Here is a 15,735-nt window from a genome sequence, read left to right on the forward strand (position 1 = left end):
CAACCCATCACATCAGAACCTTCTTTATACATCAGAGGTCCTCCCATTACATCAGAGGTTCCCCATCACATCAGAGGTCCTCAATCACATTAGTGTCCTACCTTCACATCATAGGTCCACCCGTCACATCAGAAGTCCCCTATCCAGTCAAAAGGTCCTCAATCACATCAGTGTCATACCTTCACAGCGCAGGCCTCCATCACACCAGGCATCCCCCATCAGGTCAGGCGTCCCCCATCACGTCAGACGTCCTCCAGCATATCAGATTTTCCCCCATCACGTCAGAGGTCTCCCATCATATATAAGTCCCTACACCATGTCAGAGATCCTCCATTAACATTCGAGGCTCTTCATTTTATCAGAGTCCCCCCCCCCCTTTGTGTCAGAGGTCCCCATTCAAATCAAAGGCACCCCCTCACATCAGAACCTTCTTTATACACCAGAGGTCCTCCCATTACATCAGAGGTTCCCCATCACATCAGAAGTTCTCAATCACATCAGTGTCCTACCTTCACATCATAGGTCCCCCCATCACATCAGAAGTCCCCTATCTGGTCAAAGGTCCTCAATCACATCAGTGTCCTACCATCTAATCAGTGTCCTACCTTCATCCCCCCCATCATATATAAGTTCTCACACCATGTCAGAGATCCTCCCTTAATATCAGAGTCCCCCTCTTTGTGTCAGGGGTCCCTATTCAAATCAAAGGCACCCCATCACATCAGAACCTTCTTTATACATCAGAGGTCCTCCCATCACATCAGAGGTCCCCCCATCACGTCAGAGGTCCTCAGTCACATCAGTGTCCTACCTTCACATCAGAGGTCCCCCATCACATAAGAGACCCCCCCCCAATCACATCAGACGTCCTCTTGTCACATCAGAGGTCCTGCTTCTACTCTAAAATCCCCCTACTCATCACATAAGAGTCCCCACACCATGTCAGAGATCCCCCCTTTGTGTCAGGGGTCCCCATTCAAATCAGAGACACCCCCTCACATCAGAACCCCTTTTATACATCAGAAGCCCCCTGTACAGGAGAGTCCCTCATCATCCATGATGCTCCTAAACATTAAAGACCCCCTATACATGAGTCCTCCCATCACCACAGAATCCTTCCATCAGGGAGCCCCCAAATCGCACCCCACCACAGAGCTCCCTCCAAATAACACAGACCCTCATGACGTTGAGCCAGAGCAAACTACATCCCATGCTCACTGCAAATTGGATGTTTATATTTTTGGGATTTTGTGTGTTTTTTTTGCCTGACCGGATGCAGCTTCTAATGCACATTGTGAGAAGCTCACAGTGTGCAGTGAAGTCAGAGTGAGACATTTCAGTCCAGGAGAGGAGCCGGTACAACTGGGCAAGACCGGAGGGAAGGCTGGAGGTCAGTTTTGAAATACAATTGAAAGTACTTCAAAAGCCTTCAAAACCCCTGAAAAATATCTTGATATTACCTACAGCACAAATCAGACTCTTATGCAGGCCATAGATGGGTTGAAAATTGGCCGATTTTTCATCCAAAGAAAAAATCGGCCGATTTTCACACCGGTAATGAGTTAATTGGTCGTCTGTTTTTCTGGATTTTGGCAAATTTTTTTTATCGGTAAAGTTGGAAAACAATCGGCCGATTTTGCCGATCGGCCAATTTTCGCGGCAATGATGGGCAAATCAGCCGATCTTTTTACCGATAAAAAATCTGCGCATGAGCTGTGACCTGCAAGAAAAAGAAGAAGAAAAAGAGGCAGAAGAAGAAAAAGAAGAAGAAGAAGGAGAAAAAAAAGAAGACAAAGTAGAAGAAGTAGAAGAAAAAGAAAAAGAAGAAAAAAGAGGAAGAAAAGTAGAAGAAGAAGAAGAAAAAGAAAAGAAGAAAAAGCAAAAGAAAAAAGGAGAAGAAGAAGAAAAAGAAGGAGAAGAGGAAGAAAAAGAAGAAGAAAAAAGTAGAAGAAGAAGAAAAAGAAGAAGGAGAAGAAAAAGAAGAAGAAAAAAAGAGAAGAAGAAGAAGAAGAAAAAAGAAGCAGAAGAAGAAAAAGAAGAGGAAGAAAAAGAAGAAGAAGAAGAAGGAGGAGAAAAAGAATTCCAGTCCGCTATTACATTTGACATGAAAACGTATTGCGGTTGCAACAATATATCTATTTGTATCTGAATAAAAACATCTGTATCTGAAATGGATACAAATAGATACATTGTTGCAACCTCAAGACTTTCATGTCAAATATAATAGCGGGGCTCTCTGCAGGGACAGAAGTAATTAAATGCCGGCCATAGACGGGACGAAAATTGGCCGATTTTTTTTACTGTTGGTGGTAACGTTGGCCTATTGAACGACCGATTTTTCGTTTTAAAAAAAAAAAACGGCCGGTTTTCGACCCATCTATGGCCTGCATAAGTGGTCTGTATTGCAGACCAATCGGCTCCAAAATGTGGCCGGTCTGATGCGTTCAGGCATTGGATGGGAGGGTATTGGGTCTGCCTCCAGGAGGAGGAGGAGGAAAGCTCAGACACTTGGTGCTCATTCATTGTCCAATAAGCAGTAAGGAGGCGGGGTAGAGAGAGGGGAAGATGCAGGACTCCAGCAGGTAATAGCGGTGTCCCTGTCCTGGTCCTCTAGTATGGTAAGAAATGTGCAAATCACAAGACTGGCTGGACTGAACTACAAATATTTCGGCAAGTAAAGTTATTTACATGAATGCTTATTATTATTATTATTATTTTTTATTATTATTATTTTTTTTTTTTTCACAGGTCCATATTCAGAACGCTGCATTGGCAGGTGGTGTTGCAGTTGGCACGTCCGCAGAGATGATGTTGACTCCGTTCGGTGCTATGATCTCTGGATCCCTAGCTGGGATAGTCTCTGTCCTTGGATACAAATATTTGACAGTAAGCTTCCTGAGCCACATATATAATACATGGGATTCGTATGGATGAACAGAGTAGCCCCCCCTACTGGTGGTTGATAAGTCAGGGGCCTACATGCATTAGATCCATCAAGGCTGGTTGGAAACCCAAGGTCCATGCTCCAGCTCACACTTCATGGCTATCTAGGTCTTTGTCACAAGGCTAGCACAACTTCACAACTAAACTTTACAACTAAGTTGTAAGGGCCCCATTCCTGTGGTACTAGGTTGGGTCCGAAGGGGGTTGTGGCCTTGTTATAGGCCACCACTCACACCAATGAAATAACAGTTTGCTTCTGCTGGAACATGCATCCACTTCAGCAACTTGCATCATATCAGTACTATTCAATATGGTCAGCAACAGTTCAGTTTGGCATAGTTGGCATTAGTCCATTGGAACATTTTACTTCAAAGCTACGTTGTAGGGGCCCCTTGCCTGTGGTGCCAGATCAAGTCCATTGGAGGTCGTGGCTTAAATACTTGAAGAACATGGGTTTCCCAGTGCATGGTCCAGACAGGTGACCTCTCACCACCACTGAGTGCTCTGGCCCAACTTCACCAAACTACCACCAGTCCCCTGACCACACCAGTCCACACACTTCTTGCTACCTAATTTTAGGCCACCACTCACATCAATGGAACAACATAACTTAGGTTGCTTCTGCCAGAAATTGCCTCTATTTCTACAACATGCATCATATCAGTCCAACTCAATATGGTCATCAACAGTTCATGTTGGCATTAGTCCATTGCAACACTTTACTTCATAGCTAAGTTCTAGAGGCCCCTTTCCTGTGGTACCAGATCAAGTCTGTTGGAGGTCGTGGCTTAAATACTTGAAGGACATGGGTTTCCCTGTGCATGGTCCAGAGAGGGGACCTCTCACCACCACTGAGTGGGCTGGCCCACTATCACCCAACTACCGCCAGTCCCCTGACCAAGCCAGTTCGTACACTTCTTGATACCTAATTATAGGCCACCACTCAGATCAATGGAACAACATGACTCAGGTTGCTTCTGCCAGAACTTGCCTCTACTTCTGCAACATGCATCATATCGGTCCAATTCAATATGGTCATCAACAGTTCATGTTAGCTATGAAGTAAAGTGTTGCAATGGACTAATGCCAAGTTCTAGAGGCCCCTTCCTTGTGGTACCAGATCAAGACTGTTGGAGGTCATGGCGTGGTCAGGAGACTCGTGGTAGTTTGGTGAAGTTGGGACAGCCCACTCAGTGGTGGTGAGAGGTCCCCTCTCTGGACTATGCACAGGGAAACCCATGTCCTTCAAGTATTTAAGCCACGACCTCCAACAGACTTGATCTGGTACCACAGGAAAGGGGCCTCTAGAACGTAGCTATGAAGTAAAGTGTTGCAATGGACTAATGCCAACATGAACTGTTGATGACCATATTGAATTGGACTGATATGATGCATATTGCAGAAGTAGAGGCAATTTCCGGCAGAAGCAACCTGAGTCATGTTATTCTATTGTAGTGAGTGGTGGCCTAAAATTAGGTAGCAAGAAGTGTATGGACTGGCGTGGTCAGGGGATTGGTGGTAGTTTGGTGAAGTTGGGCCATCCCACTCAGTGGTGGTGAGAGGTCCCTTCTCTGGACTATGCACTGGGAAACCCAAGTCCTTCAAGTATTTAAGACACGACCTCCAACAGACTTGATCTAGTACCACAGGAAAGGGGCCTCTAGAATGAATCTATGAAGTAAAGTTTTGCAATGGACTAATGCCAAGTTCTAGAGGCCCCTTTCCTGTGTTACCAGATCAAGTCTGTTGGAGGTCATGGCATGGTCAGGGGACTGGTGGTAGTTTGGTGAAGTTGGGACAGCCCACTCAGTGATGGTGAGAGGTCCCCTCTCTGGACTATGCACAGGGAAACCCATGTCCTTCAAGTATTTAAGCCACGACCTCCAACAGACTTGATCTAGTACCACAGGAAAGGGGCCTCTAGAACGTAGCTATGAAGTAAAGTGTTGCAATGGGCTAATGCCAAGTTCTAGAGGCCCCTTTCTTGTGGTACCAGATTAAGACTGTTGGAGGTCATGGCATGGTCAGGGGACTGGTGGTAGTTTGGTGAAGTTGGGCTAGCCCATTCAGTGATGGTGAGAGGTCCCCTCTCTGGACTATGCACAGGGAAACCCATGTCCTTCAAGTATTTAAGCCACAACCTCCAACAGACTTGATCTGGTACCACAGGAAAGGGGCCTCTAGAATGTAGCTATGAAGTAAAGTGTTGCAATGGACTAATGCCAACATGAACTGTTGATGACCATATTGAATTGGACTGATATGATGTATATTGCAGAAGTAGAGGCAAGTTCCGGCAGAAGCAACCTGAGTCATGTTATTCTATTGGTGTGAGTGGTGGCCTATAATTAGGTATCAAGAAGTGTATGGACTGGCATGGTCAGGGGACTGGTGGTAGTTTGGTGAAGTTGGGCCATCCCACTCAGTGGTGGTGAGAGGTCCCCTTTCTGGACTATGCACTGGGAAACCCAAGTCCTTCAAGTATTTAAGCCACGACCTCCAACAGACTTGATCTAGTACCACAGGAAAGGGGCCTCTAGAACATAGCTATGAAGTAAAGTGTTGCAATGGACTAATGCCAAGTTCTAGAGGCCCCTTTCCTGTGGTACCAGATCAAGTCTGTTGGAGGTCATGGCATGGTCAGGGGACTGGTGGTAGTTTGGTGAAGTTGGGCCAGCCCACTCAGTGATGGTGAGAGGTCCCCTCTCTGGACTATGCACAGGGAAATCCATGTCCTTCAAGTATTCAAGCCACAACCTCCAACAGACTTGATCTGGTACCACAGGAAAGGGGCCTCTAGAACGTAGCTATGAAGTAAAGTGTTGCAATGGGCTAATGCCAAGTTCTAGAGGTCCCTTTCCTGTGGTACCAGATCAAGTCTGTTGGAGGTCGTGGCTTAAATACTTGAAGGACATGGGTTTCCCAGTGCACAGTCCAGACAGGTGATCTTTCACCACCACTGAGTGGACTGGCTCACCATCACCCAACCAGTCCCCTGACCAAGCCAGTCTGTACACTTCTTGATACCTAATTACAGGCCACACTCACATCAATGGAATAACAAGACTCAGGTTGCTTCTACTTCTGCAGGAACAAAACAGGTTGTGAATCAAAATCAAGAAAAAAAAATATATAAACAAGACTGAAACTGAAAAGATTTTAAAAAAATAGAATATTACTCTTGCCGTAGGCTGACCATTCTGGACCTTGGCGTGTCTACATTTGGTCTGTTATGTTCTTGCACAGACTTATGATATGACCTACGTGTCCTTTTTCTCCGCAGCCTATCCTGGATTCCAAGCTGAAGATTCAGGACACGTGCGGGGTCCACAATCTGCATGGCATGCCCGGTGTGCTGGGGGCGATGATAGGATCCATTGTAGCTTTTACGGCGACGGCAGACGTCTACGGTGGCGGGTAAGATCTTTTGAATTTCAGGAGCTCTTCGGGGATTTCTTTTTTCTTGTTTTAATACCAAAAAAAAAAAAAAGTCTTTTAACTTGACTTGCAGGATGGATGATGTTTTCCCATTGATCGCTGAAGGGAGTCGCACGGCCCATTCCCAAGCTTTGTACCAGTCCCTGGCCTTGATGGTGGCTTTGGCCTTTGCCCTGGTTGGGGGACTTATTGTAGGTGAGTTGGCGTTGCTGAGACTTCATCTTCGTTCATAGCGGAGTTAAATGTGGAAGGAATTATATAGGAACAGAACGACTTTTTTCCTAACATGTTTCCAGCTAGGCACGGTGAGAAAGCGCTGCGCCTAGCGCCAAACGTGTCGGGATAGAACTCTCTCCAGCCGGCCATTTTCAAAGAAGAATTTTTTTTTTTTGGCACCTCGAGGTGTGGCACTCCCGTTGATCGCTTGGATACTTAACCCCGGTTCACACTGATGCGACTCATCATGCGACACATAAATGCACATTCTCATCAAGATCTCCAAATCTTTTATTGCAGAAAGATCACATCACAAAGAAACACGGGCAAAGTTACAGAGCAGGGGCGGACTGACCATTTGGAAACTTGGGCAGTGCCCGAGGGCCTGGGGTCAGTAGGGGGCCCCATGAGATGCCCCTGGTACCTTTTACATAGGCTTTTTTGAGTTTGGGCAAAGACACAGGGGCCCCATGATCCCCTATTGCCCGGGGGCCCCATGAGTTGTCAGTCCACCCCTGTTTCGGAGTCGCACAGGACCCTTCGTCAGGCATGCGATGTCAGCAACCAGGCAGTAACCGGCTAGTAGTCGCTGCAGCCAGGGGCGGACTGACAACTCATGGGGCCCCCGGGCAATAGGGGATCATGGGGCCCCTGTGTCCTTGCCCAAACTCAAAAAAGCCTATGAAAATGGTACCAGGGGCATCTCATGGGGCCCCCTACTGACCCCGGGCCCTCGGGTAGTGCCCGGGTTTTCAAATGGTCAGACCGCCCCTGGCCGCAGCACCCATTATTGATGAGCCCTGTCTCCAGGAACATGTGACACGGGCATATAGCGACACATGAAGTCACGTGACAAATCAAAACATATTCATTTTAATGGGTGCCATCTTTATTAATGTGGCTCAAGTCACAGCGACTTAAAGCGATTCTAAAGGTTCATTTTTTTTTTTTTAAATAAAAAACATGTCTATACTTACCTGCTGTGTGCAGAGGTTGTGCACAGTGCAGCCGGGATCCTCCTTTTCCTGGGTTTCCTGCAGGCTCTCCTGGCTCCTCCTGTCTGTCGGGTGCCCCCACAGCAAGCTGCTTGCTGTGGGGGCACCCGCGGCTCTGTGCGTCCATTCACACAGGGAGCCACCCCACATGGAAGAAAAATATATTTGAAATATATTTTAAAAATATTCTTCCCAAATATATTTACATATATTTGAAATGCTACAATTTTGGCCGTATTCAATATATTTCAATTAAAAAATATATATATATATATACTGTATGTTGAAATGCATTTTTATTACAAAATATTTGTAAAATAATATATATTTTTTAAAATATATTCTTCAGATTTTTTTTTTACAAAAGTCCTTTTAACATATATTTTTACATATATTTGTAAATGCATTCCAAAAATGTAGATTTGTATTTTTAAAGACCTACGGTAAATTTGAAATATAGTTTTCTTATAATTTGTAATAAAAACGCATTTCAACATACAGTATATATATATATACAGTGGGGCAAAAAAGTATTTAGTCACCACCAATTGTACAAGTTCTCCCACTTACAAAGATGAGAGAGGCCTGTAATTGGCATCATAGAGAGACCTCAACTATGAGAGACAAAATGAGAAAACAAATCCAGACAATCACATTGGCTGATCTGGAAAGAATTTATTTGCAAATTATGGTGGAAAATAAGTATTTGGTCACCTACAAACAAGCAAGATTTCTGGCTCTCACAGACCTGTACCTTCTTCTTTAAGAGGCTCCTCTGTCCTGCACTCATTACCTGTATCAATGGCACCTGTTTGAACTTGTTATCAGTATAAAAGACACCTGTCCACAACCTCAAACAGTCACACTCCAAACTCCACTATGGTGAAGACCAAAGAGCTGTCGAAGGACACCAGAAACAAAATTGTAGACCTGCACCAGGCTGGGAAGACTGAATCTGCAATAGGCAAGCAGCTTGGTGTGAACAAATCAACTGTGGGAGCAATAATTAGAAAATGGAAGACATACAAGACCACTGATAATCTCCCTTGATCTGGGGCTCCACGCAAGATCTCACCCCGTGGGGTCAAAATGATCACAAGAACAGTGAGCAAATATCCCAGGACCACACAGGGGGACCTAGTGAATGACCTGTAGAGAGCTGGGACCAACGTAACAAAGGCTACCATCAGTAACACACTACGCCGCCAGGGACTCAGATCCTGCAGTGCCAGACGTGTCCCCCTGCTTAAGCCAGTACATGTCCAGGCCCGTCTGAAGTTTGCTAGAGAGCATTTGGATGATCCAGAAGAGGATTGGGAGAATGTCATATGGTCAGATGAAACCAAAATAGAACTGTTTGGTAGAAACACAACTCGTCGTGTTTGGAGGAGAGAGAATGCTAAGTTGCATCCAAAGAACACCATACCTACTGTGAAGCATGGGGGTGGCAACATCATGCTTTGGAGCTGTTTCTCCGCAAAGGGACCAGGACGACTGATCCATGTACAGGACAGAATGAATGGGGCCATGTATCGTGAGATTTTGAGTGCAAACCTCCTTCCATCAGCAAGGGCATTGAAGATGAAACATGGCTGGGTCTTCCAACATGACAATGATCCCAAACATACCGCCCGGGCAACGAAGGAGTGGCTTCATAAGAAGCATTTCAAGGTCCTGGAGTGGCCTAGCCAGTCTCCAGATCTCAACCCCATAGAAAACCTTTGGAGGGAGTTGAAAGTCCGTGTTGCCCAGCGACAGCCCCAAAACATCACTGCTCTAGAGGAGATCTGCATGGAGGATGGGCCAACATACCAGCAACAGTGTGTGCCAACCTTGTGAAGACTTACAGGAAACGTCTGACCTCTGTCATTGCCAACAAAGGATATATAACAAAGTATTGACATGAACTTTTCATATTCACCAAATACTTATTTTCCACCATAATTTGCATATAAATTCTTTCCAGATCAGCCAATGTGATTGCCTGGATTTGTTTTCTCATTTTGTCTCTCATAGTTGAGGTCTACCTATGATGCCAATTACAGACCTCTCTCATCTTTGTAAGTGGGAGAACTTGTACAATTGGTGGTGACTAAATACTTTTTTGCCCCACTGTATATATATATATATATATATATATAAATATATATATACTGTATGTTGAAATGTGTTTTTATTACAAGATATATGAAAATTATTTTTAAAAATACATTTCAAATCTACTGTATGTCTTTAAAAATACAAATCTACATTTTTGGAACGCATTTACAAATATATGTTTGATGCGCCGGTATCCAACTTCAGAGGGTTTTTAGCCAAAGTCGCATTACATCAAGTCGCAATGCAAAGCCGCACAGCAAGTCGCAGCAGTGTGAACCAAGCCGAACACTTCTAATATCTGTTTGGCTTTAAGTAATTTAATGTGGAAAATCTTTGGATTGTCCAGCTCTATGATGAATATAGTAGTGATCACATTTTTTTTTTTTTTTAATAGGGTTCATACTGAGGTTGCCCTTCTTCGGCTCCCCATCCGATGCTGAATGTTTTGACGATTCCCTCTACTGGGAGGTGAGTGTTTTATGGCAAGCACTTCAAAAATATATATGGACTTCCCAAGCTGCCAAAGTACATATACTGCGTCGGGGTGGCGCGTGCAGGCAAAATCATATACATGGACGTCATTGTGCCTGTTCCGGTTGAGAGGCGCACAGCGGATTGTGGATCTCGGTACTTGGGATCGCCATGTGATCACAAGGTCACGGTGCCAACAAAACTGTTACGAATTAATTCATTTATAACAGCCCTGTTTCCTATGATTTGATAGGCCCACAGCCATCATATGGAACCTGGGCCAATCACATCACCCTGTACCATGTGATCAGCTGTAGCCAATCACTAGTGATCGCAGCTGTCATGAATGTAATGCATTCATGACAGTTGAAAACTTTTGCTGTTACAATGGCCTTATATATATACTGTATACCCCTGATCCCCACCCCCCCACAGAGTAGTACAGTGTTACTATGGTGACTGAACTACACTGATGAAAATATGAAAAAAAATTATATACAGTATGTGTGTGTATGTGTGTATATATATATATTATAAAATATATCCCTGATCCCCACCCCCCAGAGTAGTACAGTGGTACTATGGTGACTGAACTACTCTGATGAAAGTATGAAAAACAAAAAATTGTAAAAATGAAGAAAAGTTCAAAAATGAAAAAGTAAAGTTTAGAAAATTGAATACATTTTTTTTAACCACTTCCCGACCGGCCGTTGCATATAAACGGCCGGACGGTGGCAGTACAGGGTCGGGTGGCCGTTTATGAACGGCCTCCCCGCACCCTGCTTGTGCGCGCTCCCTGGGAGCGCGCAGCACCGCGATCCGGTGCCCGCTGTGTCCTCCGGACACAGTGAAACACCGATCGTCGGACGGGACCTCTGTACGAGGTCCCGATCATGTGATCACTGATTGGCTAATCAGTGATCACATGCAAAGTAGTAAGCAAGATGTCACTTGTGACATCATTGCTTACTACGTGTGAAATCTGTGAATGATCACAGAGGTCACATGGTACAAGGCTATTCACAACAGCCTTGTACCATGTGACAAGCTGTGACCAATCACAGCTCACTCTGTATTTCTCAATGAGTGCAGGAATGCACACAGAGAGAAAGAGAAATGATTGCTTTTACATCCTATATGGGTGTAAAAGCAATCATTGTAAAAAAAAAAAAAAAAAAAAATCTTCATCACCCCCCACAAGTAGTACAGTGTCACCATGGTGACACTGTACTGCTAGGGTGACAGTATGTAAAAAAATAAATAAAAAATAATATAAAAAAATAAAATAAAAATGTAAAAAAAAATGTTTAAAAATTATAATTTTTGGTTATAAACTAATTTGTTTTTGTTTGTTTTTTTTACTAAAAAGATAACGAAATACATCTCGGCAAAGATTTATGATGAAATATTATTTATTTGCAAAATTTTATAAAAAAAACACTTTTGTTCAAAATTTTTGGACTTTTTCATTTACATAGCAAAAAAAAATAAAAATCCCAGCAGTGAATAAATACCACCAAAATAAAGCTTTATCTGTCGCAAAAAAATGTTAAAAAATTAATTTGGGTACAGTGTTACATGACTGTGCAATTGTCATTCAAAGTGTGATAGCGCTGAAAGCTGAAAATTGCCCTGGTCAGGAAGGGGGTGAAAGTGTCCGGTCTGGAAGTGGACTGTTATCTGATTACCACCACATCCATCATATGATGATGCTGTACTGCACTGAAGACCGTATGTAAAAAAAAAAAAAAAAAAAAATCATATTCAAAAAATTGTAAAAAATTTTAAAAAGTTTAGAAAATTGAATACTTTTTTTTTAACATACTGTTACCTGATCACCATCATCCATCATATGATCATGCTGTACTGCACTGGGGACAGTATGTAAAAAATAAATAAACAAATACATTTTTTCATTTTCAAAAAATTGTGAATTTGGCCTAAATTTATGATGAAATTTGATTTAATTGGATATGTTTTATAACAGAAAATATTGTGTTATTATTTTCCAATTTTTAAGGTTTTTCGCTTGTCACAAAAAAAAAGACAGCGGTGATCGAATACCACCAAAAAGAAAAATCTATTTGTGTGAAAAAAAATTATACAAATTTTGTTTGCGTGCAGTATTGCATGACCGCGCAATTGCCAGTTAAAGTAGTGCAGTGCTGAATGGCAAAAAATTGCCCTGGTCATGAAAACCTTCTGGAGATGAAGTGGATATCTAAAGTTAAAACGCATTATTTGCTTTGCTACACTTTGTATTAGAAGACCCTACCTCCTTCTTTTGTTTTTTTCCTTCTTTTTTTTCCTGCTTTTTTTTTCTTCTTTTTTTTCTTCTTTTTTTTTTTCCTTCTTTTCTTTTTTTTTCTTCTTTTCTTTTTTTTTTCTTTTTTCTTCTTTTTTTTGCTTCTTTTTTTCTTCTTTTCTTTTTTTCTTCTTTTTTTTCTCCTTTTTTTTTCTTCTTTTGTTTTTTTTTTTTTCGCTTCTTTTTTTTCTTCTTTTCTTTTTTTCTTCTTTTTTTTCTTCTTTTTTTTTCTTTTCTTCTTATTTTTTATTATTTTCTTTTTTTCTTCTTTTTTTTATTTTCTTTTTTTTTCCTTTTTTTTTTTACCAAGCTCCACTCATTTTGCATATATCATTTAAAAAGCCAGTGTTTATGCTGAAGTAGGCAGAAATCACTCATTGTACGTGCAGTGCACTCCTAGTATTTTCACAAGAGTGTCACCCCTCCCCCCCACGTGTCCCAATGGGTGCCATTCATATCTGTGCAGGCCATAGCGGGTTCGAAAATCGGCCGATTTTTCGTCCGAAAGAATAATCAGACGATTTCCACACTGTTAGTGCGGCAATGGCATCGGCCGATTTTCGTGGTTCCTCCTCATTTCGTTTATCGGGCATGCTGGAAAATTTGTGAAAATCGGCCGATTTTTGAAATCATTGGTGGCAACATCGGATTACAGAACGAACGATGTTTCATTTTTCGGACAAAAAATCGGCCGATTTTCGAAATCATTGGTGGCACCATCGGATTACAGAACGAACGATGTTTCATTTTTCGGGCAAAAAATCGGCCGATTTTCAAAATCATTGGTGGCACCATCGGATTACAGAACGAACGATGTTTCATTTTTCAGACAAAAAATCGGCCGATTTTCAAACCGTCTATGGCCTGCATTACCCAACAATTCATTTGTGCTGCTTTTTTTAGATTGCAACTTTGCTGCCTGTAATACCAACAAACCGCCAGTAGATGGCAGCAGAATGCTATTGGTTGTAGAGGAAGGACAGAGTCGCAGAAACAAAATGTGTTTTCAATGAAAAAAGTAAAAAAAAAAAAAAGATTTCAGGATTCGTTGGTTCACATCTCCACAACGGACGGTAATGTGCAAACTGTGAATTTGGAATGGAATCCCGGATCGCTATTACATTAGTGAGCAATGAACAGGTATTGCGGCAAAAGAACGCACGCGACATGCATATTGGGGCGCTGAAATTTTCTTTTTTTTTTTGTACATTGAGGTGCGCTTCCAGCACATTCACCCATTGTGTTGATGCGCATAAATGCAGATAATATTCGGAAAGGATAGACAGAGCCCGCATCACGTAACTGGCTGGACACGGTTTCCGGGAATTGATGACTCCTGGGGTCGTCCACGTTTGTGTAGAGCGATCTGGTGATCCGGCAATCCACAGCTTACTTCCTGAGCAGAGATGGGACATGAAAAAGCCTAACAGTACTCCTGAGGACTCCAGGGATCATGTGCTCCTTTACGGGCCTGTTCACACTATGGCAAGGGTCTCCAAACTACAGTCCGCGGGCCAGACCTGGCCCTCTGAAAGGTTTTATCTGGCCCTTTGGTGTAAGGGGACTCTGAAAAAGACTCATGTTAGAGGGGCTTTTATGGAGACTCTGATGAAAGTGGGACGTTGATGTAAAGGGACTTTTAGGGAGACTCTGATTATAAGGGGGACTTTTATGGAGACTCTGATGTAAGGGGGAATATGATGGGGACTATGATGAAAGGGGGACTTTTATGGAGACTCTGATGTAAGGGGAAATATGATGGGGACTCTGATGAAAGGGGGACTTTTATGGAGACTCTGATGTAAAGGAGACTTTTATGGAGACTCTGATGTAAGAGGGTTCTGATGGGCAATCTGATGTAAGGGGGACATTTATGGAGACTCTGATGTAAGGGGGCTCTGATGGGCACTCTGATGTAAGGGGGACATTAATGGCAACTCTGATGTAAGGGGGACTTTTATGGAGACTCTGATGTAAGGGGACTTTGATGGGCACTCTGATGTACGGGGCACTTTAATGGAGATTCTGATGTAAGGGGGAATATGATGGAGATTCTGATGAAAGGGGGACTCTGATGTCATGAGAACTCTCATATAAGGGGGGGACTCCAATGTAAGGGGCTCTGATGTGAGACTCTCATGTAAGGGGGACTTTTATGAAGACTCTGAGTTAAGGGGACTCTGATGAGGACTCTCATGTAAGAGGGGACGCCGATGTAATGGGTCTCTAATGTGAGGCTCTGGTGTAAGGGGGACTTTCATAGAGATTTTATTGTAAGGATAGCTCTAATGGGGACTCATTGTATGGTGGGGGCTCTGATGAGCTGATGTTTATTTGGAATTTCTTTGCTTCTTCTGCTTAAGTTTTTTTCTCTGTTCTAAATCCTATCATTCCAATTAAAAGGAAAACTCCAAGCATGGTTCGTTAGTTCTTTTCAATTTGATTCCTTCATTTGACCAATTTTTTGGCTCCCCAATATTTGTAAAATATACGATGTGGCCTCCCCCCACCTGCACTATGGTGCCTCCTGCCCTATGGGGCCCCCTGCACTATGGATCCTTCTGCACTATAGAGCCTTCTGCACTATGGAGCCCCCTGCACTATGGAGCCCCCTGTGCTATGGAGCCCCCTGCACTATGGAGCCCCCTGTGCTATGGAGCCCCCTGCACTATGGTGATCCCTGCACTATGGGGCCCCCTGCATTATGGCATTGAGGTGACGCACATGATACCACAACATGTACAGTAGCATTTTGAATGGTCCCCTAAAGTGGCTGCAAACCTCAGACATGAACTATGAACAAAGCACATCCCTCTATAGTGTGTACGTGTCTCAATCCAGACCACCAAGTGTCATTTCTGTCTGCTGCCTTCTACCTCTGCTATCAGCATGAGTCACTTCTGACAAGTTGCCCTGACACCAAGACATAAATGGTAACAGGGGAGGGACCTCCAGCAGACCTCTGATCCCGTGACCTGTGCGAAGGGGGGGGGTGTCCTTTCCCTCCAATCAGCTTTCAGAGCTCTCCTCACTTAGCTCTGCAGATTGTAACCTCAGCTCAGCCTCCTTTTTTCTGACTGCTCAGACAGGCCTTAGCTTTCTAGCCAGATGTAGAGAAGAGAGGGCTGCAGATAAACAGGTACAACTTATGTAGGAGGATTTGTTTCACTGGAAGGGTCTACAGCCACCTTAACACACCTTGTGGCAGACGTGCAACCAAAAGCTACGAAAAAATGATGCATGAATTATTTTTTTTTGGCAACACAC

At 43.3% G+C, this 15,735-nt stretch overlaps 1 protein-coding gene across 1 annotated transcript in view; it reads left to right on the top strand.

Annotated features, from left to right (window-relative positions):
- RHBG (Rh family B glycoprotein) overlaps window positions 1-15,735 on the top strand; it is a 47,703-nt gene that overhangs the window by 30,518 nt on the left and 1,450 nt on the right. Inside the window, exons 6-9 of the mRNA XM_089662660.1 lie at window positions 2,749-2,886; window positions 6,227-6,360; window positions 6,455-6,576; window positions 10,087-10,160. Of these exons, the coding sequence (XP_089518786.1) occupies window positions 2,749-2,886; window positions 6,227-6,360; window positions 6,455-6,576; window positions 10,087-10,160 (468 nt within the window). The remainder of the gene's footprint in view (window positions 1-2,748; window positions 2,887-6,226; window positions 6,361-6,454; window positions 6,577-10,086; window positions 10,161-15,735) is intronic.

The sequence above is a fragment of the Staurois parvus genome, unplaced genomic scaffold, assembly GCF_062004578.1.
Source record: "Staurois parvus isolate SC_StPar_1 unplaced genomic scaffold, SC_StPar_1.0 ptg001514l, whole genome shotgun sequence".
Classification (NCBI taxonomy): domain Eukaryota; kingdom Metazoa; phylum Chordata; class Amphibia; order Anura; family Ranidae; genus Staurois; species Staurois parvus.